The sequence below is a fragment of the Anopheles maculipalpis genome, chromosome 2RL, assembly GCF_943734695.1.
Source record: "Anopheles maculipalpis chromosome 2RL, idAnoMacuDA_375_x, whole genome shotgun sequence".
NCBI lineage: Eukaryota > Metazoa > Arthropoda > Insecta > Diptera > Culicidae > Anopheles > Anopheles maculipalpis.
Genome location: NC_064871.1, coordinates 74813031 through 74839871, shown reverse-complemented (window position 1 = coordinate 74839871; position 26841 = coordinate 74813031). Strand labels below are relative to the sequence as shown.

Here is a 26841-nt window from a genome sequence, read left to right as displayed (position 1 = left end):
GAAAGTGAGAAAATTTCTGCAAGTGAAAATCATTATTTAAACGGCAAAATAGTGCATTTTCCTAGAGCTGAGAACGAATTGGCTATTGTACGCGCGCTCGAGTTGTTTCGCTGAAGAAAAAAATAATAGGCAAGTGTGTGCTGCTGCCGCGAAGAAAAAAAAATTCGCGGAAAACCCCCAGCTTCCCTCCACGAAAGAGTGTGTTTGTATGTGAGTGTGCGTGTGTGCTGCCGGCATAATATAATTTTAATTGTTGAGCCTTTTTGTTTTATCCTTTTGCGCCATAATCGAAAGTGTGGTGTGTATAAGTGTGTGACAGCGAGTTTTTAATACGCTGATAAAGAAAAAAAAAGGCAAGTGATAGTGAAGAAGCTAAATCGCCTTTAAGGCACGCGCCACCGCCGCATATGTATGATAACACCGCAGTGAGTTTTACCAAACCAGCCTGTGTTTAAGCAAAATTAGTGTGTGATCTCGAAGAGATCGATTAGAATCCCCAAACACGAGATTCTTCTCGCCCGTGTCGACGCAACGCACCGACAGGCTGCTTCAAGTGTCATTTTCGTTATCATCGCTCGTGTGTTGTTGGCGCTCCCTTCCCGTGTGCGTATTATATGTGCTAATCGGTTTTTGTGTGCTCTATAAAGAGTGTGGTGTGTGCCCTGTCCCCCCGCCCTAGGCCGAAGGTTAAGCGAAACTACCACAAAACGTCCTAAATACGCGCGCGCCCATCTTTCGTTAGCAACAGCCAACATGTCTACTGCGATAATGCACAGCACGTCACTCTACGACTTTGGCGATTATCCACGAAACAAGGTAAGGATGCACGATAATAGACAGCAGTTAGCACACATGCAAACGACGAGTGCCATTTTATTGGGATTAACCTTAAGGATATAGGAGATAACCTCTGCAAATGGCGCCAAGCGGCGTCACCGCACCGAGAGCGCTCGTGCGCGAAGGACTTGTTGAATTTTGGGTTCAGGTTTTTCGAAGTTTTCTCTTATTATATTGTGGGAGAAGTGTAAGGCTTTGTTTTTTTTTGCCAAAAACCAAACCAAAGAAAGTGTAGAGGAGAGGACCCTTGTCAACTCTCTACCTTAAGGACCCCTTACCCTGAAAAAAGCCTGTTGTTTTTTTTTTAGAGGGAACCAAGAGAGAGAAACTGTCATTTGCATAAGGTTTATAGTTGTGTGATGTCGTTTTTTTTTGTTGCTAAAGGTAGAGTGTGGTGGGTGCCTCATTTTTTCGCTTTTTTTTATTTCAAAAGCGTTTTAAACCTCTCGAACTCCCCGGGGGGGGGGGGGATAACCGGAAGCGGGGATCCCGGTAGATGAGAGCCGCGCGCCCTCCTGAAGTTCGATCGATCGACAGCAGCAGCCCGCGCCGGGCAATAGCAGCAATAGCAGCAAATAAGTCATAACTTTCACTGCTCTCAACGCCGTTATGGTGCACCAGAGTAGTTTTTTTTTGCTGCTACGGGTTGGTTGAGGAAGGTGGGAACACCCCACTAGCATCTCCGAACCCCTCCAATAACGACCCGTCACATCGCGCTCACATGCCCGTTACGAATGATCTCTTTCCTTTCGTGCAAAAGCGTGCAAGCGTGGGGTCCTCCGAAGCTCTTGTCTCTTTGCTGCACGTTTGCCACAATTCCGTATTCATGCGGAACGGAAGGGGGGGGGGGGGCACAGGCGCACCCGAGAGACACTTCGATTCGCTCTTAAATTCGCAACCACCGTTGTACGATGAAGGGTCGGTATCGTCCCTTCAGATGGGTCCTGAGATTGTTTTTTGAAGAAACGACGAATTTGTGGGAGTCTGGAGTGTAAGATACTTTGAGATCATGGCACAATATGGTCTTGAATCCATCAAGATCGCACAAATAGATGATCTTCACCTAATTATGATGCAGAAGATCGTCTCTACATGAGATCCAAGAGGTTTAGCTTTCAGATCAGTTTGAACAACTGACATCTGACGACCCAATAAAGGTGTACAGCGCATATAGCTTTCTCGTGTTCTATCCTGAAGTAATGCGGTTTCATATGAATACATCATAATTACAGGGAGATTTCTTAAAATCAAGAGATCTTCTCCTTTGCTCCAGCAGGTTCTAACCACAAAAATCCAAGGTGCACAAATCCTTGGTCACAAGTCCTCCTCATTGTAGGCTTCTGTTACATGATATCAATACAGTAACATCGATTCAATAAGACCCTTTCTACAGCGAAGTAGAACCACCAACAAACAAATCCCTTTTCCTCACAGACCCGATCGATATCTTCCTGGAAACACGTGTCTCTGGTTTTTTGTTGGACGTCTGTTAGCTCTCGGTGCATTCTCGGGGGGATTGCCGTATTGCGTCCAAAATTCCAAGTCCCGTCCTCTCAGGCCTGCTATATCTCCTGTGATATGATGGTCCATTTAAAAACACATACCGGCATGGTTAGGATAGACAGTGGTGACACAAAACGCACAAAAGGGTACAAGATACAAGTGTCTTTTACTCCGGCGGTTAGCTTCGTTTGACGCAATGGGCTGTTGTGTGCTTGTGGCGGCGGTGTCTTCTTGGTGCTCCCGGCTGTTTGGCTGGCAGCAGCAGCAGCAGCAAATTGGCTTCAATGAGAAGAAATTGAATACACCAATTGAGTCAGAAGTGGTAAAGAAACTCTCTAGCCGCGACCAGATGCTGGACGGGAGGGTGATGACAGCAAGATATAATGTTGTTGTTTTCCTTCCCACCCCCACTTCCCCAGCAGCCCTTCACACTACTCGTCCCCTCCAAGTCTGTTGGGTCTCACGTAAACAAATGCACACACGCACATGAAGCGACAAATTCTGATGCATGTGCGCGCGGGACCGCTGGTCATTCCAGTATTAATTGCTCTTGATTTAAAATCACCACAAATCATTCGCTGGCGCTTCAGAGAGAGAGAGAGAGAGAGAGAGAGAGAGAGAGTGGAAGATACTCTGCTGGTTGATTGTCTATTGCTGAAATTCTATTACTTTGGCGCCATGTCACTGGGCAAGAGAAAGATGAGAACTTCCTTCATCAAATTCTCGACTTCCCACCCGGACTCTCGTGGTTGGTTGAGCTGTGTTCTGTAGCAACGGATCCCTCATTAGCATTGATTAGATTTTTTTTTTTGCTGCTGTTGACTCCACCATCAAGAAGAAATATAAAGCCCCCTTTTTGACTTGTTGACGTGTGTGGGTTTCGTCGTGTGTGTTTTTGCGGAAGTTTGTAGCGGCCAAACCCCTAAGTAGTGTGGTGGTTGTTGCTTGTTGCTTTTGCATTCTTAATATGTTTTTATCGTCACTTTTCGCTTCACCTCCTCTGCTTCTTCTTCTTTTGATGCGAAAATGTGCGCGATCGCGAGTAGAGGGTCTTGTTTGTTGGTTGGTTGCCTTTGCTCTATATAAAAGCATGTCTCGCGGTGCAGGTGAATCATCAAACTCGATCACGAACGCGGGGTGTGAGTAATGAATTTTTAAAATCATTGACGCCTTACGAATACACCAGCCCAACCTGAGGGCATTTGCAATGAGGAGGAGACCTCGCCATGACGCCACGATAATGGCAAAGAAGAGGCGAAGGTTTGTTTTTGCGTATATATTTCTCCTACTTCCTTCACGCACCGTTTACTCCTTCAAGAGAGGGTTTATCTGCAAAGAATTCTGCAACAATATGCGGCGCCCGTCATCGTTGTGATGGACCTCTGAAAGGCAGGCGGATGGTGGAACACACAGTCGTTGTGTTAGGGTTCGTGGCAGTTATTTATCCCGGGTATAGGGGGAGAGCAACAACACAAAAGGAGCCTCCGCACCGTCACAAGGTCGTCACGGTCGTATTCGCTCTTTGTTCTACTTACTTCCGTTCGGGATAGTAATTACGGGTAGTGAGAGCACCCTCAGAAAGGGTCACCGAGAATGCACTGTGAAAAAAGGGGGAGTCGGTGGGAAAGGCGACATCATCATGCGGGTGCACCCTTTTCCCTCCGTGTTGTTTCCTCTTCCTAGATTTGCTCAGAATGTTCCAAAAATTCTTCCCAAGAGAGGGCCCAGGAATGCATTATGCTGGTAGTGCGCGGATCTTTGTCGGTTTCACGTTCCCTGTTGTGTATTGCATCGAAAACTGTTATCTGTCATTAAGCCCGCGTGGCTTTTTAAAACCTTGGACAACAGTTTTTCCCATCGGAGAGTCCCCAGCAGGACGGGACTGTGTGACGTTTTCCGGATTTTGTCACACTAAAAGTCAGTTTAAAGCCGAGGGAGGGGATATCGATATGTCTTCTCTCGCTCTCCATGTGGAAAACCGTTCCACTCTATGTAGCTAGCAAACAGCGTCATTGCAGGAGGGGAGGTGGAAAAACCAGATGGCTTGATAAGGTGTGTCGCCATTTTGGTGGGAAAGGTCGCTCTCTCGATCCATCCCCAAAGTTAGAGGCAAGCAAAGCTAGTTGGATGATATATTGAAATTATGAATTGTAAGAGTATTTAATCGAAGTTTCATAACGACGCCATTTTTGTTGTTGTTGACTCCTGATCAAAAAGCAAAACATTGGACCAATAATCTGGGTTGCAATCGAAACGCGTCAGCCGGAGATACACACAACTCAACCGAGAAATGTGGGTTAAACCCACCGGAAGCAAAAGCTTCTTCTTTCACCATTTGTGTGTGCGAATATTTCTCATCCACACGCGTATAGAGGTTGCTGTTGAGGAACGAAAGGAAAATTGTTACAACAAGAAAGCTGAGCTCAGGAAACGAGAAAAGCACAAAAAGAGGGTGGAATTAAGTTGCACAACTCTTCATCATCATTCACATCATCTGCGCGCGCCGGGAAGAGTCGGAAACAGATTATCTAACAGAGGAGTTTAAGCGAGGCGAGCAGAGAGAGAGAAAAAGAGTCTTTGGGGCAGACATTTTTTTTTGTGAGTTTTTCTGTCGGTTGCTGGATATTGTACGAAACTTCCTGAATCTTCCTAAGCACACACGAGACTTCAGGAGTCATTTGCTTGATGCCGTGTGTTACGTCTTTTGAGCTCTACTACTTCACATACTCTGACTGGCATTTAAGATATCCCCTCCATTTTTGTGTGTTTGGGGAGCCCATAACTTCCTTCTGTTTCTTGCTACAGTAGAGTACAGAAAAGTAAGAGTTTTTTTTTAGTTTAGAGTCTATGTTTTTTACGCTGTTTCTTCCTCTTACGCTTCTCTAATCGAGCCACTGAGGCACTACTAAACGCGTGTTGAAGTTGCGAGAAGTCTCTTGCGTCCACAACCAAGAAGACAGAGAGCCAAAACACCACACCAAAGAACGTGGTAGAATAATTGCATAAATTAATCGTTCGTTTTCAATTTCGCTTAAACCAACCTCCCTTCCTCTCCCGCCTGGGCCTGCCGAGAGGTGTAGTTCTGCCGTTGTATTCTCCTTTCCCTTTTTTCATGCTCACTTCCGCTTGCTTTTGTGTTCGCTGTTCTCGTTGAATGAATTCTTTTTTTCCAGCAGCAAAAACGCGAGGGCGCACACACAAGTGTTTTACTGTATTTTTTGTTTTGTGTCTCCCCTCACTATACAGCGTTATGATAAGTACAATTCCTTCCACATGATGAAGCCACCCAACAAAGAAGCGCGGGCTCTACTCAACCAAAAAGTGCGGTTGTAGTAGGACTCCACTGCTCTGTTGCGCGCGCGTGTGTTATCATTCCGAGCTCCGCAAAGCGCAAAAGAATCATGCGCCAAAAGCATGTTGTGCAGAGATGCGTAGACACATGCGCTTGCGTAAAGTAGCTTTAAAACAGTCAGATAACTCGCAAATGTTTTTACGTCACCCACCTCCCGCCCAGTAGAAGGGAGCCGAGAAAAAGAACCGTAAAGAGGATCTACTTGAGCGATTCAAAAGCAATGGAGTGGGGAAAAGGAAGAGACCCTAAAAGAAGGTTTTGATGTGCCAACTTTGTGTGTCTGTTGTCTTCCTCCGGGGGGATGAATCAGTGGAGAATTCTCTAATTTTATGGACAGCAACAATTTATGCGAGCTTGCCCCTCTGCTGGTAGCGAACCATGGCGGACGTATCAGCTAGAGAGCCGTACGATGGGGGTTATTTAGGAGCTAAAGCACTCACCACTGTAGAGGCGAGAACGAGATGAAGTAACAGAGTTGAAACCATAAACCACCACAGTCGTTTAAGCTCGGTTGCGTGCTTCGAACACCTCGCGGGGTCAGTTGCCCGAAGAATTGCGCTTTTGACGTTCTTTTCTTGGCGAGAAGGGACCGAGACAATTTTACAAGACACCGCAGCTTTTATAATAAGCTACCCAGTATATATGTACTTGTTGGAAACCGAGTTCGTGAGGTTCAATCAATTCTACTTCAACTTCAGTCCACACCCACGCGAAAACACACAGGTTCCAGTTCGATGGCATCGTGCAAGTTACTCGGGATTGTAGTTGGATGTGGTTAAATGTAACACAAACCTATGCATATATGTGTATATAAAACATATTGCCATCATCCTTCACTAGTGATGTGTGCGCTCCGGAGCCGGTTCCGAACCAACCGGCTCCGGAGTCGATTTGTTGAACATGTACAGCTTTGATATCAAATATTTTCTCTCTCTTATGACCTTGTTCTACATTTTGCACTTTCAGACGCTTTTTTGTCGCAAAGTACACAGGTCGATCCGAATTCATTTTTCCGATTTTTCATGATGTTTTACACATTGGACAACAAAAAGATAATACAAGATAACTAATAGAAGAATCAAAATTATTTTTTTAATGCTAAATTGTAATTTTGTCAAATATAATTATTTAAAATTATATTTAAATATTTATTATGCATCGTCTAATTTTACTACTTTTTTTGATAGTTTTTTTAATCCAAATAAATTATGAACCAGACAATTACGATCCACGCTCAATGTGCGATAACCACCTGTCAAAATAAAGCGCGGCAATTAAAAAGCGTCTGTCAGTGCAAAAGTGTAAACAAGGCCATAAGAAAGAAAATATTTGATATCAAAGCTGTATGTTCAACAAACCTACTCCGGAGTCGGTTGTTTCGGAACCGGAACCGTTGGTCCGAAACGGGCCAACGGGTCCGGAGCCGCTACCAATTTTTTTCTGGAGCCGGCCGGAACCTGCTTCGTCCCAGGAACCGTTTTTCCCATCACGACCCTTCACCCTCTCGCTGATGATTATGTGCAGCATGTTTAATAATAATGTTCACTCTCTAAGCCCCCTACGCGATCTCAGCTCTGTGTGCTGGGTGGGTGTGGTGTTGAACACAATCCCTCCCTTCCCAACCGAGAGAAGGGATCCAAGCCGTACAGACACGGATATCTGTCATATAAACTCTTCCAAACCTTGGCTTTTTCGAGTTTCTTCGGAAGAGTTACTACCCAACATCACCACTCCCCCTTCATCCATGGGGTTAGGCGCGGGTGATCTAATAGTATTCGATGGGCAACCACCATCACCACCTAGCCGTCCCCATTCCCCTCTTCCTCCATTGGCGCTTTTCCGCCAATTATACAACTTTCCTCTGCTCTCTTTCTTCATCATCCATCGTCCGCACAGCGCAATATTGAAAGCGAAAATCCCTCCCCTCCTCCCCACGGGGGGTGGTCGATGATGATGCTCTATTATGGAACGCGCGCGCACTTCTTTCGATATATAGTGTTACGAGTACGGAACCACCATCAACAACAACTACCACCACCACTACTACGATGAGTGTGTGCATATATGTGTGGTGTTGGTGGGCCATGGGTCCGACCGCTTATTATCTTTTCCTTCCGCGGTTTTGTTTGTTGCTCTTTCTATAGCGAGGGGGGGGGGGGGGGGGTGGGCAGAAGTGTCTCCAGCTTTTTCTGTCATCTCGCTTGGCTTCGCTTCTTCATCTGCTGTGCGAGATCACGCGATCACAGTGAAGAAAGAAGAAGGGGTACGTCCGGGAGAAGTTACGAGGTTTTCTTGTGCGGAGTGCGTGTCTGCTCTGTGTGCCCGTCTCTTGGATAAGAGACGGCTTGCGTATTTTTTTTTTCTGACAGTTGAAGTTGTGGTGTGATTGTGTCTCTTAGGTCTTCAACCACATGGTTTTCTCGTTGGTGTCGTGTTCGATATCCAGACGCACTCGGTTGTGTAATAGTGCCGTGAGTGTGCGATGTGTCTTTTTATGAAGTTGATTTTCCATGCTCTCCCAATACCGACTTGCACCGCAATAAATTTATGTAAAATTTTGGAAAACAGTTTTTAACCGGATCCCTTGCATACTTTTTTAAACTCTTGCTTTCGTTTTCATACTTCGATTGCAAAACTCCTTTCCTCTTCTTCTTCACCCGAGCTCTCCAACCAACTCGCGAATCGCGTGGATGGAACCACCAACCTTATGGCGTGAAAAAAAGGCGCGAAAGAGTCGTCTCGGTAGAGCTCCCAACGTCACCCTCCACAACCCTCCCCTTTTAAAACCACGCTGAAAGCCGTAGTTCAATGGTAGTTTTTGAGGGCCACCCCGGATGTAAGAGTTCGGACTACAAACCTCTCGAAATTGGCAAACCAAACAGAGTTTTGTTGATTTTTTTTTTTTACATAATCAGACGGAACGAGGGGGATAACTACTTTTTGGCGACCTCTCTCCCCATCAACGCTTCTGGTACAATTCCTCCGTGTGCCGTATTTGGATGGTTTATCCCAGTTTCTTCTTCGGTTGCGGTAAAATCAATTTGTGCGAGCTCTGAGCGCAAAGTATTGTTTTCTACGTTTGGGGTGGGAACGAGCTGAGCTTTTGAGCGGGTGCGAGAAAAGTGCGAGAAGTTATGAAAGTGTTTTGTGGAGGTACCCAAACAAAACCGAATTAATATGCATATCCGGTTGTCATTTTTGACGTTACCATGCCAGAGCTGCTCTCTCCCCGGAGCAGCTGTCAATTAGCAAAATAAGCACTGACAGATCAGGAGACTTCATTTACCGAGAGCAATAGAGGATTGATATTGGAGCAAGGGAAAAGCAAGTATTTCTTCAACGTTTTTTTTTTTGCCACCAAGTAGCAATCAAACCGGAAGCTCATGCACAGCATAATCATCATCCCTCGTGAGTAATTGGGGGAAGATAGGAGGCATCTCGTCTTCCCTAAACAAAAACAATCCACCCACACCCGTGTGTGTGTGTGGGAGGATTTTGCGCGGAAATGTGCAGATTGGGTTCATAATTAACTCGGCAGGGCCACAGCAGCAGCAGCCCTTAGTATGTAAACCCTTTTGTGGAGAGAGTGGTTTGGTATGGTGGGCAGCCCACGCAATTTGTTGTTTATTATGCTGCTGTTGCATTTCTACTACGACCCCCAACGCGAGTAAACGAGATGAAAATTTATCACAATATTCAATTGCCGCTTGTTATGTGATACGCGCGATTCCAATTTCCTTGTGCTGCTGCTGTTGCCTTTGCCTCGGCGAATAAAACGAATTGTAGGCGTTTTGGAAGCGAAATGTAGTAGGAGGAGACACACACAGTCCATTGCACTCGTTTGCACTTTCTTTTGCAATACGCGAACGATTCCTTCTTTGGTGTAGAGTAGGAGAATTTATTAACAATTTATTATTGTAATAGGGCCATCCTCCTAAGACGGAGTTGTAATTGTGGTGAGTTTTGGGTTTGTTGGTTGTAACGAATTTCCGTCAATTCCATGCACGTTCAGGAGCACATAACCTCACCCTTGTAGAGAAGATAATTAATTCCTTAATAGCCAAAGACATACAGGGATTGTCGGGTGTGACATAACTGGCAATAGGGGGCATTGCAAGGCATTCGATTTCTAGTAATAAACATCAGTCAATATCACAACACTGTGCCCAACACGACAGTGGGAAACAGAGTGTCTCGCAATACGTCGCATTTCATAATATTTTCTTTTGCATCGAATTACCTGGCGCGCGCGCGCTGTAGGCCTCTCCGCTTGTCTTGTTGATTGATTCCATTTCACAGGTGTTTGTAAAACGATCGTGTTGTGATGAAACTTTTCACAAGGCTACGAGGAGGTGTAGTACACACATCCTCGTCTGATCGCAAGTCGTCGCAAGGTAGCTGCCGATTTGACTATTTTTTGAGTATCTTGGCTCTCCTTCATTGGAATGTGACATGGAGGAGACTTGATGAAATCACTTTGAATAGGGGTATAGGTGCGGGAAGGGTAAAACCCAAGTGACTCCTCCTCCAGCGTTTGATGGGTAAACGACACCCGGCAGATTCTGTTGAGACGACTGCAACAATAAAGCGAGAGAATCATTTTATTAAAACTGAGTCCGGCGAAAAAGATCCGGAGAGATCGTGAGAGTTTCTGTGATCTCTTAGTAGAGGATTGATAAAATAGGAACTTTGCTACTAGAGGCTGTCTGATGACTTTTGACGATCGTTCGTGATCTTTTCGCTAACTTTGTCCAAATCTCGGAACCCAATGGGTCTCCAACTTGGGGTCCCCCCCCCAACTTTTCACGCAGTAAGGTCCCGCACCCCAATGTTCATTCATTATTCAGCAGCAAGCTTTATGCGATCGCACGATTAGAGTCCACACCAAAAACACCTCCGTGTGAAGGGTGTGTAACGCAAGTTCAAGCGTGTTCAAGAGGGACGTGTGTGTCGGGTGGCCTAAATCACCCAACTTCAACAAACGAATTTCCCTTCGCGCGCGCGCCTGCCCAAAGTTCACACACCAACCCCCCTCCGATTGATTGTTGAAAGGGGGGAGCCGCTCTTGTAGAGATCCGGACCCATTAAAGCCTTTGTCTCTTGGTATCGGCGTGAGTAGTGTTTCTTGTGCGATTTTTTCCCTCTTGTGTGCTGTCTTGAGCGAGTGACCTTGAAGAAAGTAAAAGCGTATCGGAAGAAGCGTCTCCCCTTTCGTATTTCGGACACACACACACACACACATCCCTCAACGGTGGCCGGAATTCGAAACCTAATTTCTTATCCAGTATTTAACACCAACAAAAAATCATCGTTGTGTGTACATCAACTTACCTGACATTGACCAAGCGTTCAACTGTGAATTAAAACAGCGAACGCGCGCGCACGCGCACTATTATGCGACGTTGACGCCTTGCACCAAAATCACCATCAGGTCACCTGGTCTTTTCCTGGTCGGCATGAAAAATGGGACAATACGTGGGGGACAGCTGAGCACATGCGTCGCCAACACTGTTGCCGAAGGCGCTGCGGGGGGTCGTCTTAGTTCCGAGGTTTGCTTCAGTTTTTTTTTTTCATGGTGAATAATCGTTTGGAATTCCCCGACATCCGGGAGGAGAGGAGTCCAACCGTTTAGTGGAGACTTTGTTACTTATATCACTTCTCATGTGATAAAAGTGTCAATAATTAGTTCCAAAATGGCCGGCCGGTAAGATTGTCCGCCCTCCAACGAGATATTCACCCAGTGGAAAGAGCGCAATTGCCCTTTTGCTCTCATTTCTTTCGCCTTCCTCTCGACCTTTGTACGGCTCTGCAAGTCGAGAAATCTCGTTAGCTGCTGCAAAACTATACCATAAACACAGCTCTCTGTTGCACGTGTGTGTGCTTCCCCCTCCCCTCCCCCCAATGCTCATTGATCCAGGAAACAAGAAAGGGCACTGATTTCTTTTGAAGTCCATTGCCGGGCCACCAACGCCTCCCACACGCGCGCAGTCTAGCGACAAAAAAAGTGAAGGTAAGAAAAATCGATCTTCTCATGATCGAGGGGGGAGGCGTTGGAGGATTGGGAAGGGCCGCCCCTCCCTCCGATGTGGGGAGAGAGAGGATGTCACGAAGACGACGTGAAGTTGTGTTACGGTTTTACCTTTTCACTTTCATTTTCATCACTGCACACTGAAAGGAGAAGGGACACGAGAGAGGGAGGGATGGCGATGTGGTAATGTGTGTGTATAGGGAAAAGGTGAGGAGAAAAAGCAGCCCCCATCCCCGGCCGCCTACCTCCCCATATAAATTGAAAACTAGAGCTTGTTTTGCGCCGAGATTTTGCATGGAAAATGGGTTTGTAGCGAAGCGAAATTGAAAGAAATTGTGAGGTTATTTTCCTTCTCTTATCTATTCAAAATCACATCTCCTCGCCCTTAAGCGTGCGCGCGCCATCACCAGTAGAGGCATTTCTTCATACCCTAAAGCTACTAGAGTGAACCTGGAAGAATAGGAGGGAGGGGTACACACACCACCTTCTTCTAACGCCTAGCAGTAATTGCAGGATTGCCGTAAATTGTCCTTCAACTCCCCATCTCCCGGCGAATTGATAGCAAAACAGCTTTGGTGTGGTGGTCGTCGTTAACGACTAACTTCCTTGTTTTTGTCCGCTTGACTGTGGGGGCCGCTTGACCGCCAGCAGACAGTGCACTTCAGTGTGCAGTTTTTCCTTTGGCCAGATCTTCGATTACCCCGAGGTGCGCGCACCACACCAAGCAAAGCGTGTCAAATGAAATGGAAAGGTGTGCTACCAGGGTACAATTATTAGCATGTTTGCTCTGCTTGCTGCTGCACGTCTCTTCCATCCAGTTTGAAGCGTGCACCACGGACATCTGACGGAAAGAGGAAGGGCGGGAGTAGGAGTTTGGCGAGGAGGTGATTGGATCGGATTCGCCTTGATCGATTCGGTCAGGTCTCTGTCCTCGGCCGGTGGGGAGAGACCGGTTTTGCACGATTTAACGGTGCCTGGGGTTAGAGTCGGCGACTTGCATATTGCATACCCCCTACCCCACCCCCCCACCCCCACGTGCTTACGTCCACGCGTTAGTTTAAGTGTGTACTGTTAGAGCTGTCACCCTTATCGTGCACGATCGTGGCCAGTAAAAATAAGCCTCAAGATCTATACTGTGAGCATAGGAAGGGCTCTCAAGGTAGTCTCATTGCTTAACGCTTCCTATACGAATAAATGTATGCCAGTCCACTTGCTAGCCGTAAATTTTAGTAAGTTAGAAGACTTGAAAAGCGACCGAGAACGCATGACAATGCATGGGAATATTTCGCAAAACAAGACGCTCAACCAAACACCGGCCACAAAAAAGGGGATGACGAAGGAAACGAATAGTTTTTAGCGACAAACATCTACACCCCACGTTCACTTTCGAAACGGAAGCTTGTCACTCTCCACACGCAAGCCTTCGTATATACAGTACTGGACGAAAAAAAAAATCATACGCTTTAACTATTCTTTCTACAAGCTCTATATTTCCTTCAATGTAACGGTTACAACAATGCTATCTTTAGGAAAGTTGTTGTCCTATTATCAGGCAATAATGTTGTAGAAGTGAAGTTATTAGAAATACGCATAGCTTATGTCAAATATCTCCTTTTATTTTTGAACTCTTAATACTTTCAACGAGATGCCGTAGATATTCTGGATCAATTTTCTGCCACGCTGTTTTCAAAACATCAAAATAGTCGTCTTAATTCGTTTAAATTTGAAGAACGCAGTCGTTTTTTAGCCGTATGTTTGGGGTCGTTGTCTTGTTCAAAAATGTAATTTGTTTGTAGGCCAGTTTTCAATCGTGAGAAATTTTCATTCAACAAGTTAATATATACTTCTGCGGTCATAATCCCCTTGATATTCACCACACTTCCAATTCCAGACCACGCAAACGATCCACAAACCATAATGTTCCTCCCCTCGATGCTTTTTACCGTCTTCTAAATGTATAGCTCTTTAAGTGCGTCACCGGATCTGCGCCATACCCTTTACCGACGTTTTTGTCCAAACAGCTCGTACTTGCTATCATCGCTCCACAAAACGCTTTTCCAAAAGTCTTTGAAAATCCCGGCGTACTTTTTGGTAAATTCCAAACTCTTCCGTTTGTTTTGTATGCTTATGAAAGGGCGCTTCGATGCCAAACAACTTTTCCAACCACTCTCGTTGAGGCGCCGGCGTATGGTACGGCGATCGGACATCCAGGTTCATCGTTTCCTGGATTTCCCTGGAAGACAACTTAGCGTTTTACTTCGCCATCCGAATTATTCTCGCATCATCACGACGCGGTCGTTACGCGATTGACGTCCTTCTCCAGATGAGTAGCGCACAATTTCACTAGAAATCGAATACTTTTCAGCAATTTTCCGGAAAGCAATTCCTTTTTTGCTATCGCTTATAACCAGATTTCTCGCATCGAGCGAAATTTATTTTCCTGACAATTAAAAATTTTCATATGAAGCAATATTTAGATCCATTAGCTTTTCAGTAAAAGAACTGTTAAGAAGAACGTTACAACGTTAGTTAATTATCACGGCAAGAAAAATGTTTTTTCTAAGTGTATGATTTATTTTGTCCATGCTTAAAAACCAAATGTTAGCTATAACAATTTATTCTATGCATATTTTTAATATTTTTCTCTGCAATACTTAAAACTTTAATGAAAATACTATATTTCTTCCGAATAAATCATAGCATTTATCTGAAAAATAAAGAAAATACTCCTCAAAGAGCATTTTTATTTTTCGCGTATGATTTATTTTGTCCAGTACTGTACTTCATCGTTGAACTCTCCCGGGTATGCTACTGGCAGATATGTCTTCGGAAACACCGTCTCGGTAGAGAGAGAGACCCCGTTACATTGTTGCGTGAGGTTGGTGGTCGAATATGTTCTCCAAAGCTTCATGACTTCAACTTCAACTTACTCCCACCCAAATAAGACGAAGTGCAAGAAGTGCAGAGTTGTGCGGCGTTTGAAACCGGTTTCTCTGCAGCTCTGGCCCTAGGCAATGCCCCCTTTTACGCCTTCTTGTATGGATATTTACGGAAAAAGCAGTGTTCTATTCGACCGACCGGGAAAAGCCAGTTATCTGGGCGCTTCTTGGTCTGTGACCTCTCCGAAGGGTTGTGCAGGAAATTCAAACCGCTCAACGATTTCCTTAACCGCACGCAGGGAAACATATTTCCCCAAAGATCTGGCAAACCGTTTGGAGGACAATGCGAGAGACAATGCGTCGCGCACGTCTGAAGTCGGGCGAAACTTCACAGAGACTTCAGAGCATGACGTGTGGGTCCCCCACACGTCTTTATGCTGCGTGGGAAATGCCAACTGAAACAATGTGCCACAACACCACTCGGATGACATTTTGTGTCTGCTGCACATTGGCAACAGACGACGACGCCGGGTCCCCCGTGTGTAGAACCAAAACTTGGCTCCCACCGTTACACACACCACATTTCTGTGTGTTTCCCTTTCAAACTTCCTTGTTTTGGTGTCAGTTTCCGATGTTTGGCGAGCCACGGAACATGCAACAAGTTGGTGGCAATTTTGTAAAGTTTCCCATCGCAAAAAGCAACATTCGTGCGTTGCTGGTTTTTTATGCGTGTTTTTCTTGCCTTCTGTTCGGAAATTTAGGTGCGCTTTATCTGTTTGCAGTGTAACATTTGCGCACGAAAATACGCCTTTTCCTTGAATGTGTAAACCGTTCGGTAGAGTTAAAATGAAAAATGGAAAATATCTTAGAAGGAAGAGTTGGGGGTCGGAATCGATTTAAAAAAAGGGCATCAGAATTTGACTTAAGAATTGGGAATCATTCCAGCAATTCGAGGAATCATATCAGGAGACGAGTTCTACAAAACGGAATCGATACCCGCTTCTAGTGCCCATCTTTAGTCCCCAACTAGTCGAACCTTGAGAAGGGGAGAAGCGAGTCTTGTTCACTTTCATTTCTGGAATGGAAGTTGCTACTGTGTGCTCACGCAATCTTTCGCCGAAGTGGAGATTCCCAATCGAACCACACCGCCCCACCGTCTAGTGCTGTAACGGTTTTTTTTCCTATGCCCCTTTTTTTCCTTCCTTCCATCCTTTCCATTTCATTGGCGCGCGCATTCTCCAATACCGGAGCGCCCCCGGCCCCGGTGATGATGGCATTGCATAATCGGAACACATGCCTATCCGCCGCCACGTGTTTATGCTGTGCTACTCCGTGCACATGTGTTGTGCCTCGCCATCGAGAAGGATGGTGTAGTAAAGGGGTTGTGTGAAGGCCTAGATTATCGCAACTTTTCCCTATCCTCGGGATGATTATTTTTGCGCCAAGGTGCGGAAACTGTTTTGAGGCATAATTCCGCCTTTTTTACCCTGTAATAGGAGGTTAGGAATACAGTCTGTGATCAAATGAAACTTCAAAGAGTTTTGAAGCGAAAAAAAAGCGCAAAATAGCAGCTTAAGATAAGCGTTGTTGTAATATCATTGGACTTCAATTATTCCGAGGGACCTCTCCGAAGTCGTAGTCCAAAAAACAAAAACCCCCAAGCAGGGAAAGTGTGTGGCGCCAACTTTTATCCTCGTTGAATAGGTAGTAGACACACAAAAGCCTCGCTTTTTTTTTCTTCTTGACGAGGCTCCTCCCGTCCGGGCTTTGAGAAATTAGGACACTTTCACTTTGGTGTTTGACCATATGCCAACATTTACGCGACCGATTGGTGGTGTTTTTGTTGATTGCCAAGACCCGCTCAGAGGAGGGTAGTGGAGGGTTTGTTGGGAAGAGGGAATTATGACACAACCAAAACTCAAAAGCCGGTCTCACTCGTTTTGCGCGGGGGAAGGAGGAACTCGAAAACTCGCGGACGACCCAGTCTCTCAAAATACAAGCAGAAGGTGTATAGGGACCAGTCCTGTGGCTTGCGTGTGTGGTGGTACCGTTTAGGGGCTCCACAGCACACGATGTTCGCGATGGAGCCAAGCCAGCAGAAGGATTGTTATAAAAAAACATGAAGACGCAAGCCAATACAAACAATAATAACTGTCAGCGCCCCCTGTGTGGAGAGGGAGGAGGTGGATGAATTTTTGGTGCCCGCCGGGTGGGTTGCCAACGACGACGTCCTTCGGCAAGGTTGTGAAAGTTTTGTCTGCTGTGTGTGCAGAGTTGGAGGTAGTGGTCACTCTTTTTGGCGCGAAAGCTGCTCTTGCGCTGCTAGGGGGAGAAAACTTGAGGAATCGTTACGTTATGCAATGATCTCCGAGTGAGACAGGGACCTCTCATATAGAGCCCGGAGCCCGTCTCACATTACGATACCACGCGCTGTGTCAGTCTAGTTATATGAGGAGACCTGCTTGCCTTTTTTTTTTTTTGCACGCGGTTTCCCGTCAACACGCGGTGTTGTGTTATCGATCTCTCTGTACCAAGGTTTGCTATCAACATTCCGACAGGCCTTTTTTTTCGCAAAAAAAAAAAAAACTGGTGTACAAACCCTCTTATATGATGTGTTGTGCGCTATTTCCCGCTCAACAACAACCAACACGACACGTCAAAGTGTCTGCTGAGGCGTGTGAGTAGAGAAGGGTGTCCGTGTCCCTCTTATCTCGCCGTTTGCTACAGCTCCAACGAAGAAGGGGGGAGAGGTGCTGTTGAGCTGATAAGATAAGGGGAAAAACTTGCGTTGCAGCTTGCTCTAGCTCCTTACCACACGTTCGTCCCACCCCTGTTCTTGGTTCTCGTTGTTGTATGTGGCCTAAAGTACACATTTATTGAAGAATGAGAGTGGTCCGTTAAAATCGCATTTTCTTTAAATAAACTCCAAACACTAACGTGTACCCCTTTCTGTGTTCTATTTTTCCTTTCCAGAACCAAAACAACACTTCCCGAAGCAGCGCACAGATGATCGTTGGCGGTGGTGGTGTTGGTGGCGGCAACGTGCACAACATCACCCCCGTTGGTGTCTCCACCAACAACAATCAAATTGTGTTCTCGTCTTCAAACTTCAATGCTACCTCTAGCAGCAGCAGCAGCAGCAACAGCATCAACGGCAATGCTCAGCAATCGCACACTAGCAACCATCGACTTGACCAGCTGAAGATAGGTCCGCTTAATCTGCTGTTTGACCTGGCCGATGGTCCATCGCCCCAGCACAAGTCGCAACAGCAGCAGCAGCAGCATGGCAATGGTGGTGGCGGCGGCGGCGGTGGTGGTGCGCATCATTCGCTGCACCGTACCGCATCGCAGCCGGCGACCCGTCACATGGTGGAGAATCTCCTGGAGATGTTCTCGCTGAACGGTATGAAGCTGCTGCCGGAGCTTAGCTTCGGCAGTGCGACCAGCAGCGCCAACTCCATCAACAGTAACAGCAATGGTGGCAACAACAGCAACAACAACCAGCACGCTACTAGCAACACTTCCTCCTCCTCCGGTCACCGGAAGTTGGAACGAACGCAGTCCGAACCGCTGCCACAGCAAGTAAATACCTCGAGGTAAGTGTGTCTGCATAAAATGCGCGAGCTTCAAGACGTTGATACACTGAGCGAAATAGAAATTCATGTAAAACTCGTTGTGCCTATCGCTTATGATTATCCTTGGAATTATTTAGATAGCATCCTTCGACTTCTACGTCCTTGAAATCACCGCCAGTGGGAGCTCTCCAAAAGGAAAGGGTCTCAGAATTTGTAGAATACCACCATAAATGTTTAAATCAGCTTCTTCGCCTTCATGTCATCGTCATTATCAATTATTGGCACCATCAAGCACTTCAAGTTAACGGAAAAGATCATATTTTAACGCTCATGTATGGAGCAAATTTATTTTTTGACGAAAATGTTTCGATTGATGTTATGCGGCTCTGTAAGGTAGTGATGGGAAAATTCTGGGAAAAAAAGGAACGGAACGCGGAACTGGGTCTTTTTGGAAAAGGAACAGAACGAACCTGCCATGTTCATCCCAGAATGCACAATTCTAGTTTCTTTTCTTAAGCCATGATCGTTCCTTTTGCCTGGACCCCGTTCCCTTAGCCATGATCATTCTTTTCGTCAGGTTCGTTCCTTTTGCTTGGATCGTTCCTTTTGCCTGGATCGTTCCTTTTGCCTGGATCGTTCCTTTTGCCTGAATCGTTCCTTTCGCTTAATATTTTCCTTTAGCCAGTTTCCTTTCTCTAGCTATGAACCTACCAGGTTCAAAATTTCGAACCCAGTTCCGATCGTTCCTTTTAAGGAACGGGAACGAACCTGCCAGGTTCATTCCGGAACGCACAACTCTACTGTAAAGGCGATTTTGCTGAGGCTGATTTCCCGCTTCAAATTTTCATTGCTTAACAGAATTAGTAGCAGCACACATTGTGCTCACTTGGCATTGCCGTCCTGCTCGAATTTGGGATGCTGATTTCTTCTGCTTCACTAATCACCTACGAAAATTGTACTTATATCGTAACGTATTTTAGCTTTGTCTTCCACGTAGTGATATGTGGACGGAGTTATTCTAATTTTTCAAGAACTGCACGGTTGTCTTTAATGCCTGAAAGCTATTCTGATAGTTTCACACGAAAAGAGTATAAAATAAGATTTATATTTTCCTTTTCTTATAACTAAAAATGCTACACTCGGCTTAATGATGCTTTATCAGCGATAATACAGCGTGGTTAGCATGGTGATGCTATTCTTATTTTGCTCAGTGTATAACAGTTGTTTATTTTATTTAGAAAACGTTTTGCTTTTCCTGTACAACTTTATTTACAATCTCTGGTGTTTTTTTTTATTTCTCTTCCGTTTTTTTTTAAATCAGATACAAAACCGAGCTCTGCCGACCGTACGAGGAGGCGGGAGAGTGCAAGTACGGCGACAAGTGTCAGTTTGCGCACGGCATGCAGGAGCTGCGCAATTTGCAGCGCCACCCGAAATACAAGACCGAACTGTGCCGTACGTTCCACAGCGTGGGCTTTTGCCCTTACGGGCCACGCTGCCACTTTGTGCATAACGCGGAGGAAGCGCGTAACCACAACCGTAACGTGGCCGCGTACCATGCACGTTTGGCCGCGGCCGCCGCAGCAGCCGCCGGCAACAACAACTCATCCCAGTCAGCGCAGGGTGGTGGTACGAACAGGAGCAACAACGCTAACAACAACAACGGTCCCAGTATGATCAACGGTAACAATCATCATCATCATGGCCATCACCACAACCAACAGCAGCAGCAGCAGCAGCAACACAACAGTGCTTTGAAATCGCTCTCGGTGGTACAGCTGCAGACGGCGGCAGTCATTCTCCAACAATCTTCGATTGCTCATCAGCAGCAGCATCAGCTTCATCATCACCAACAGCAACACCACCACCACCACCATCATCATCAGCTGCCACTCAGTCCGGCACTGTCGATGTCCACCGGTTCGGATCGGGCATCACCGATCGGTTCGCTGTCCCTCAGCCCCACCACATCGATGGCCAACTTCTTCCCGGAAGCGATCAGCCCAACGCTCCAGCAGGGTACCATCCCGCAACCGTTCCTCTTCCCCAGCAGCCCACCGGCCAGCCCGATCGAGGGCTTGTCGCCGATGGCCAGTCCGCCACCGTCCTCTCCCTCGCTAGCCGCCATGAAGATGGGGCACAATGGTGGTGCCACCAACAACACCACCAGCACCACCGGCCAGGAGGAACGCCTTCCGGTGTTTAATCTGCTGAGCTCCGTCGTGAATCCGTACTCTCAACTCGCACTGTAAAGAGAAGGAAACACCCGCTTGCTTAATAACTTTGTTCTGAACTTTTTGACGGCGTCCAGTTAATTTTTTTTTTGGTAGATGGACGCAAAATTTTGAAAGTCCCTCGTGCCCCCGGTGCCTTTTTTTTTTAGCAATATTTTTGATTTGCTCTTCTTGGTTGGGGTAAAAAAAGGAGGAGAATTTTTGTCGACCTGGCCGGGCGCGCACTATATTATTGGGCAATCTGCAAACTATTTGGTGTAAAGAATTTAACAAACGATGTGTTTGGTAGTAGAACCCCCCCCCCCCCCCCCCCCGCACATAATTTTCAATTATAATTTTCATGGGGGTTTTTGGTTACTATTGGGCGAAACAGAGAGAGATAGGATACACTTAGATATACTGCCCAAACAGCAACAACCACCTTTGATAGTGTTGGCGCTGTAAAACGCTTATGAGAATCGGTCTCAGATATGATTGTGTTTGGGCGGGTGTTACTATTCTGTGTGGTGGGTCTTTTTTTTCGGTCTTTTTGGTTTTTTGATTAACTGAACATTTTTGACGTATTTATATTTAAATCTATTCGAACATTGCTCTTCTTTTTTGGTTGGATTAAATGAAATGAAATGCAAGAAATAGGAGAGCGCGAACTATCAGCTAATGTTGAAGCAAGTAATAATGGGATATAGTAGAGAGAAAGGAAATATTTATTGATTTTTGCACTATATTTACATACACCGCCCCCGTTCCCCCTTCCCCGTTTTTTTCGTCTTATTCTATTTTCTTATGTGATGTAGTAATCGGTACGGATAGGAATAATATTATTGAAATATTTCTTTTAATTATTTACCCCCCCCCCCCCCACCCCCGTTTCGCGCTTAGAAAAATAGTTTGTAAAGCGCGCAATTTTCATTGCAAACTTCATTCGCTGACAAGGCAAAACGAATGAAGTCGATGAAAAATGTAGCACATAAGTTGCGTGTGTGTGTGTGGTGCGTGGGTAACGACGATGATTACGAAAAATAAAGAAACCTCATCAGGTGGTTGCGAAATTCACCGATAAGACAAGAGGGAGAGAGGGGAAATAGATAAACACACACCGAGAAGAGCACATTGATAATAACAGAAAACGCACGTACACACCATTTTCCGCCATTCTTTCCCTTTTCGGAGGGGGCGGGAGAGAAAAGCTCATCTGAAACTAATAATGCCCGGGTTTTGCACTGAACCCCCCTGCTGATAAAGCAAATGCGCTTAGTTGTTTATGGTGGTAGAGGAGGAGCAGGAGAGGCGGGAGTGATTGCCAAATAGAAAAAGACAGAATTTATAGAATTCATACTGCTAAGAACGATGACGACGACGACACAGACAAGGGATATGATCGATAATGCTTTTCCACTTTTTTCAACTCATTTCTACACTTCTATGTGATGTACCCCTTGTTGACAGTTAACCCCCTCCACCCTTGTGAGGATAATCTACTTACATACACGCATACATATTTTTGTAGTCACTAAACTCAGATTTATTTAATTATTATTTATTACATAATTACTACTCAAAGGCGCACAGATTTGTTGGATATCTTACGGGAAGAGGAGAAAGGAGTTTTGACTCCTTACAATAATCTGTCACACTCACATTATTCCGCTACTTTAGGGGTGTGTTTCTTGACTATTATTTCTACCCACTTTTTTTTGCATAAATTTATTGTGAAATATTTTTTTTTACGAACTGAATCAATGAAGTAATTAATATATTCGTTACAATAAAAACTGCAACTCAATTATCTATCCATCCATGCATCTTTTTCTCTCACTCTCTTCCTACCCAGACACCCGCACACACACACACACACACTCTGGAGTCGTATATTATTAAACGGATTTCGTATTTTATAAACAATCATTATATTACTGTGCTATAATTATTTACACATTAAAAAAACATGCATTAGAGAAAACCGAGTTACGAATTTTTGCGCTATTTCTGTATAACCTGTGTGTGTATGAAAATGGGTGATGATAACGAATATAATATAGGAGAAGGGGGACAGTTACTGGAGAACAGCACACGAATTGTATCCCCCCGGGGGGCGCGCATCGTTAAGAAACGAACCCCCCTTTTTTAATTTATTTTATTTATTCTCAATTTCCTTGGAACCGAAAGACAAAATGTTAGAAATCGCACATCCTACAATTAATATAACTGCTCGCATATTGTACAATTTCCAATACAAGAACGGCACACATAAATATGCACACATACTACCACCGCGCACAGCTTTCTTCATTCTAGATGACCATTTACTTGCCACAGTTGTGCGCTACAACAGTGCCTCAAATAGTCCTGTTTTTTTGTAACAATCTGGGAACGATTTACCCACCTATTTGCCTGTATAGAATTATAAGCAAAGGCTCAAAATAAAACACACTACACTATTCTCACGATTGATAAGAGTCTGACGTTGTGTGCGCGCGCGTATGTGTGTGCTAGCAATACATGTAATTGTTTAGGCAAAAAAAACAATAATCAATCAGGTCGCACCCGTTTCTCTCCCACGTGTATAATGTTTATTTTTTGAATTATTTATGCAAAATATGTGATGCAGAGAATTTTCACTTCGTTTTTAGAGTGGTGCATAGAGAAATCCACCCGCCCTAAACGCTCCGTAGTGTATATGGACACTAATTTATATACATATATATTAATCTTCCAAAAGACTATTGTGTTAAAAAGATAGCAATTGATATGGGTGTGGTGTGGTGCAAAATCGAACGGGGGAAAGGCACAAATCATACAAGTGATCACTAAGCTAAAGCACAATGTTAGTTTGTTAGGAGCACCAAAACATGTTCTCCCAGCACATTTTCCCCTTACAGTGAAATGCACAACAAGGCCTAGGGTGTGTTTAGTGTTTGCAAGTGGAGTGAAGAAATGGGAGCGGAGGTTAAGAAAAACGCCATCGATTAAAAGGATTTTTGCAGCAGGCCGAGGAGTTGTAGTGGTTCAATGGAAATGGCTTAGACGATGAAAACTCTGAAGACAAAGAAGTAAAGGAAAAAGACGATAAATTGAGGAGGTGTGTGGGGTGTTGATGAGTTGGGGGCGTACAGGAATAAGGAAACACTGAAATCAAAACAACGCGATAAATCTAAAGTTCTTCCTATTATTTTTTTGCTTTATTATTTCCTTTTTGGTTTTGTTTTTGACATATATGTACGTAAAAATGCGACTATTACTATTGTATAATTATATTATTACTATTATTATTATTATTATTATAATTATTATTTTATTACTATTTTATTGTCATCGATTTATATTATATGTATGATTAACACGTAATTGAATAATTTTTCTACTGCGCTATTACACTCCTAATACACAATTGTACATTTGTAGTAATTTATATTTTTCTCCTCCCCCACCCCCCGTCACACCGCGGTAAGGGTCCGTGTTTTTTGCAAGATTTTTTTTTTATTACTATCCTTAACTGCGTTGCAACAGAATACTGCAAGAAAAAAAAACTGTCCTGTGTACATGCATGTGTAATATTATGAGTTTTTTTGGATTCACCAATCGAGTGCCTTATTAGAATCGAATCACACACACACACCATCGGTGTAAGCGCGTGGTCCAACCCCAAACACACTACCACGCACACACAACACGTGAGATCGGAGTGAGGGTGGTCAGAAGAGGGACTATCGCGATGGGGAGACGACGACGGCGATCTTCTGCCTTAAAATGGACCGGAGTTTGCCTGTGTTCCTAAGAGAGCGCACTGCGTACGTTGATTTTTTCTTGTCTTCCTGTTACGAGCTTTCAAACGAAAACTCTCAAACGAAATGGCACCACACAAAGGCGGTGATGGTTGCTTTTCAACTGTGCTTCCAAAAGTAAATCGTACGCACTATAGCGAACCAACGGCAAACATTCCCTTTCCGTTGAGGGCAGATCGATCCCGGCACTCCGTGCAAAATACGTCCGCCAACAAACCGCTCTAACCGGACCTCAGTGTTGCTATCAGTTGCTGTTTATGTGTGTGCGCGAAAGAGTAGGTGATAATGTTTAGGTGGGGGTGGGTGTTAATTTCGCGTGATCCCCGTATGCGTGTTGTTGTGTAGGTTTTCTTTCCAATTGTTCATGTGTAAAATGTAAGCGTACCTCTAGGGTAAAAAGGAAAATGCGTTTCCAGCTGAGAAGAAAACAAACTTTATGATAAATATGTATCGTATTTAAGGCGTTTCAATTTATACAAAAAAAAAAACAAGAAGAGGTAATTGCATCGAGATGCAAGCAAACAAACAAAAAAAGCATAAAAAACCCCAATCGTGATCATAAACGTTTAAACAACATATACACAGCGAACACAACGGCCCACATACATGCTTTGAAGAAGAAAAATCGAAGAATATTTGTATGATGGTGTGTAGGTAGTAGTCGCGTCCTCTCCGCTGCGTAAAGGAAGGACCGAGAGTTTAAGGATTACATGTGAAAACGAAGAAAAATAATATACAAAGCTATATAAAATCAAAATAATTCGATGTGTCGTTTCGTTTTTTGTCCCATCAGAGAGAAATGTGTCTGAAAACCTTTAATTCGTGTGGTCCTCCTTAGCTACTTCTCCCTCGTAGATCCTCCCTTGTGTCCAGCTTTTTTGTTGTATTCAGTTCTTCATGTGATACGGTGCATCTTACTAAATTCGGGTTTGAAAAGACAAATAAATGAAGGTAAATACGTACATTATATTTTTTTAAATATTTTTCTTGAAGCCTTGTAGGTGTTTGCCCCTCAGTTAAATGACCAGAAAATTCGCAGGAACAAATCAAAATGTATTGAAGGGTTTGGATCAATAAAATGAATTTGTAAAATCACTTGAAGGGATTGTAGCAAGCCGGTTGTGGAACTTTACAATCATATAATGGAATTTCGAACGGCACTGAAGGGGAATTTGCAGCGGAGCGAATTATTGTAACTAAATATTCAAGCTAATTTTTGCGTTCCACCCTCTCCAATGTCCACTTAACAGCAGAGGATCAAACGCTACGCAGAACATCCACAACTGGTAGCAAAATTTCACAGTCGAGATGTAAAGTTTCCCTGAATAAATGCAATATTCCACTATATAATTGCAAAAGTCCACAAGACGCTTTCAATAATATTCATTTGAAAAGTTGCACTGAGAAATTATATGGATCGAAACCTTGTAATATTCTGCCAAGTAGTTTGTTAAAAAAGACAAAAAGATTAAACACCGATGGACGACTTAGATTGATCGTACTGAGAAAGGGAATAATTTAAATTTTTAAAATTAATTTTTAGATTACAATTATACGTACTTTAAAGGTCTTTTCTTTAAAAATAAAACGCACAAACGCGTAATAGCACCGCTTAGCAGTAAATTTGAACAAACAAAACAGTCATACTAAAAGTCAATCTTGTCGAGAAAAACAGCAACTCAAACACACTAGCAGAAACTAAAACATAAAAAGATGATCTTACTAAAAATATGTTTTCTGGTTCGGTTTTCCGTGTCACACCTTGCTGTCTAATTATTTGTTTTTCTTCCTCGCTTGAACTATAAATTATTTTTATTTATTTTAACACACATACAAGCCACTAGCCCGTTCTGCTTTAAAGTAGTGTCTTGTGGTGTAATGTTGTTCTCAAAGTATAACCGACGCCATTTTCTTCAATAAAAGACTCACAATTTTGCAGGATAGAAAAAGACAGGAATGTAAATATCAAAACGATGTTGTAAACTAGAACATCTTTCCATGAGGGCGTTGAATCACAGGCCTGAGGTAGATTGGAAGCTATCGGTGTGCAGTCTGATGTGTGAAGTGTTAGGAAAATAGAAGAGTTGACAGCAAACATTTATAGTGTCTTCCATACAAACAAATTACAGTTTCTATCCTTATTTGATAAATGTGTGTGGTTTAAAAAAAAGGATGATTAATGTAACAAAAAGGTTTGCAGTTAATTGTTAAGATCAAATAAAATATTAAGAAACTCTACCTCATACCAAGTTGTGCTTTTGTCTGTATTTTATGCTGATGATTATTTTGACTCAAACTCCTATTTCGACTTCATCTACTTTGTTATACAATTTGTTTTTGAATGTCATTTTTTTTTCCTTTGGATCTCACTTTTGGACCAATCTTCTCAAAACATCAAGCCGGAGGTTTGTCGATTACTTTCACAATTTGTTGCCGTTTGCGCGTCACGGGTTTAAGGTTATTGTCGAAACAATGAAACAACACGCGATCTAGCGTTGAGTTCCAGAGCGCAGAGTGGCGAAGTGAACGGCGGAACTACGCTAGTTCCGGTTCGTTGTGCAGGAGTTGAGCGTTGGAGTTGGAAGGCTTTTTAGAACTGTTTAATAATCGTACAAGTTAAATCGTTTTTAATTTTTGCATTTTGTTATCAG

At 44.1% G+C, this 26841-nt stretch overlaps 3 protein-coding genes across 3 annotated transcripts in view; 1 reads left to right on the top strand and 2 right to left on the bottom strand.

Moving 5' to 3' along the window:
* The window catches only part of LOC126567469 (cytochrome P450 6g1-like), a 243540-nt gene that overhangs the window by 104536 nt on the left and 112163 nt on the right, over nt 1-26841 (bottom strand). The gene's annotated exons all lie outside the window — the stretch shown is intronic.
* Nucleotides 1-26841, bottom strand: part of LOC126556500 (uncharacterized) — a 518397-nt gene that overhangs the window by 383703 nt on the left and 107853 nt on the right. The window lies entirely within an intron of this gene.
* Nucleotides 754-20426, top strand: LOC126556053 (protein TIS11-like). Its single transcript, XM_050211228.1, has 3 exons — nt 754-816; nt 17573-18195; nt 19496-20426. The coding sequence occupies exons 1-3, from the start codon at nt 754-756 to the stop codon at nt 20424-20426; spliced, it is 1617 nt and encodes a 538-aa protein (XP_050067185.1).

Excerpts from the sequence above, each read along its gene's own strand:
- LOC126556053 (XM_050211228.1), top strand. The coding sequence starts at position 754 with ATGTCTACTGCGATAATGCACAGCACGTCACTCTACGACTTTGGCGAT. Across the intron at positions 817-17,572 it reads GCGATTATCCACGAAACAAG|AACCAAAACAACACTTCCCG; the intron begins GTAAGGATGCAC and ends TTTCCTTTCCAG. Across the intron at positions 18,196-19,495 it reads CAGCAAGTAAATACCTCGAG|ATACAAAACCGAGCTCTGCC; the intron begins GTAAGTGTGTCT and ends TTTTTAAATCAG.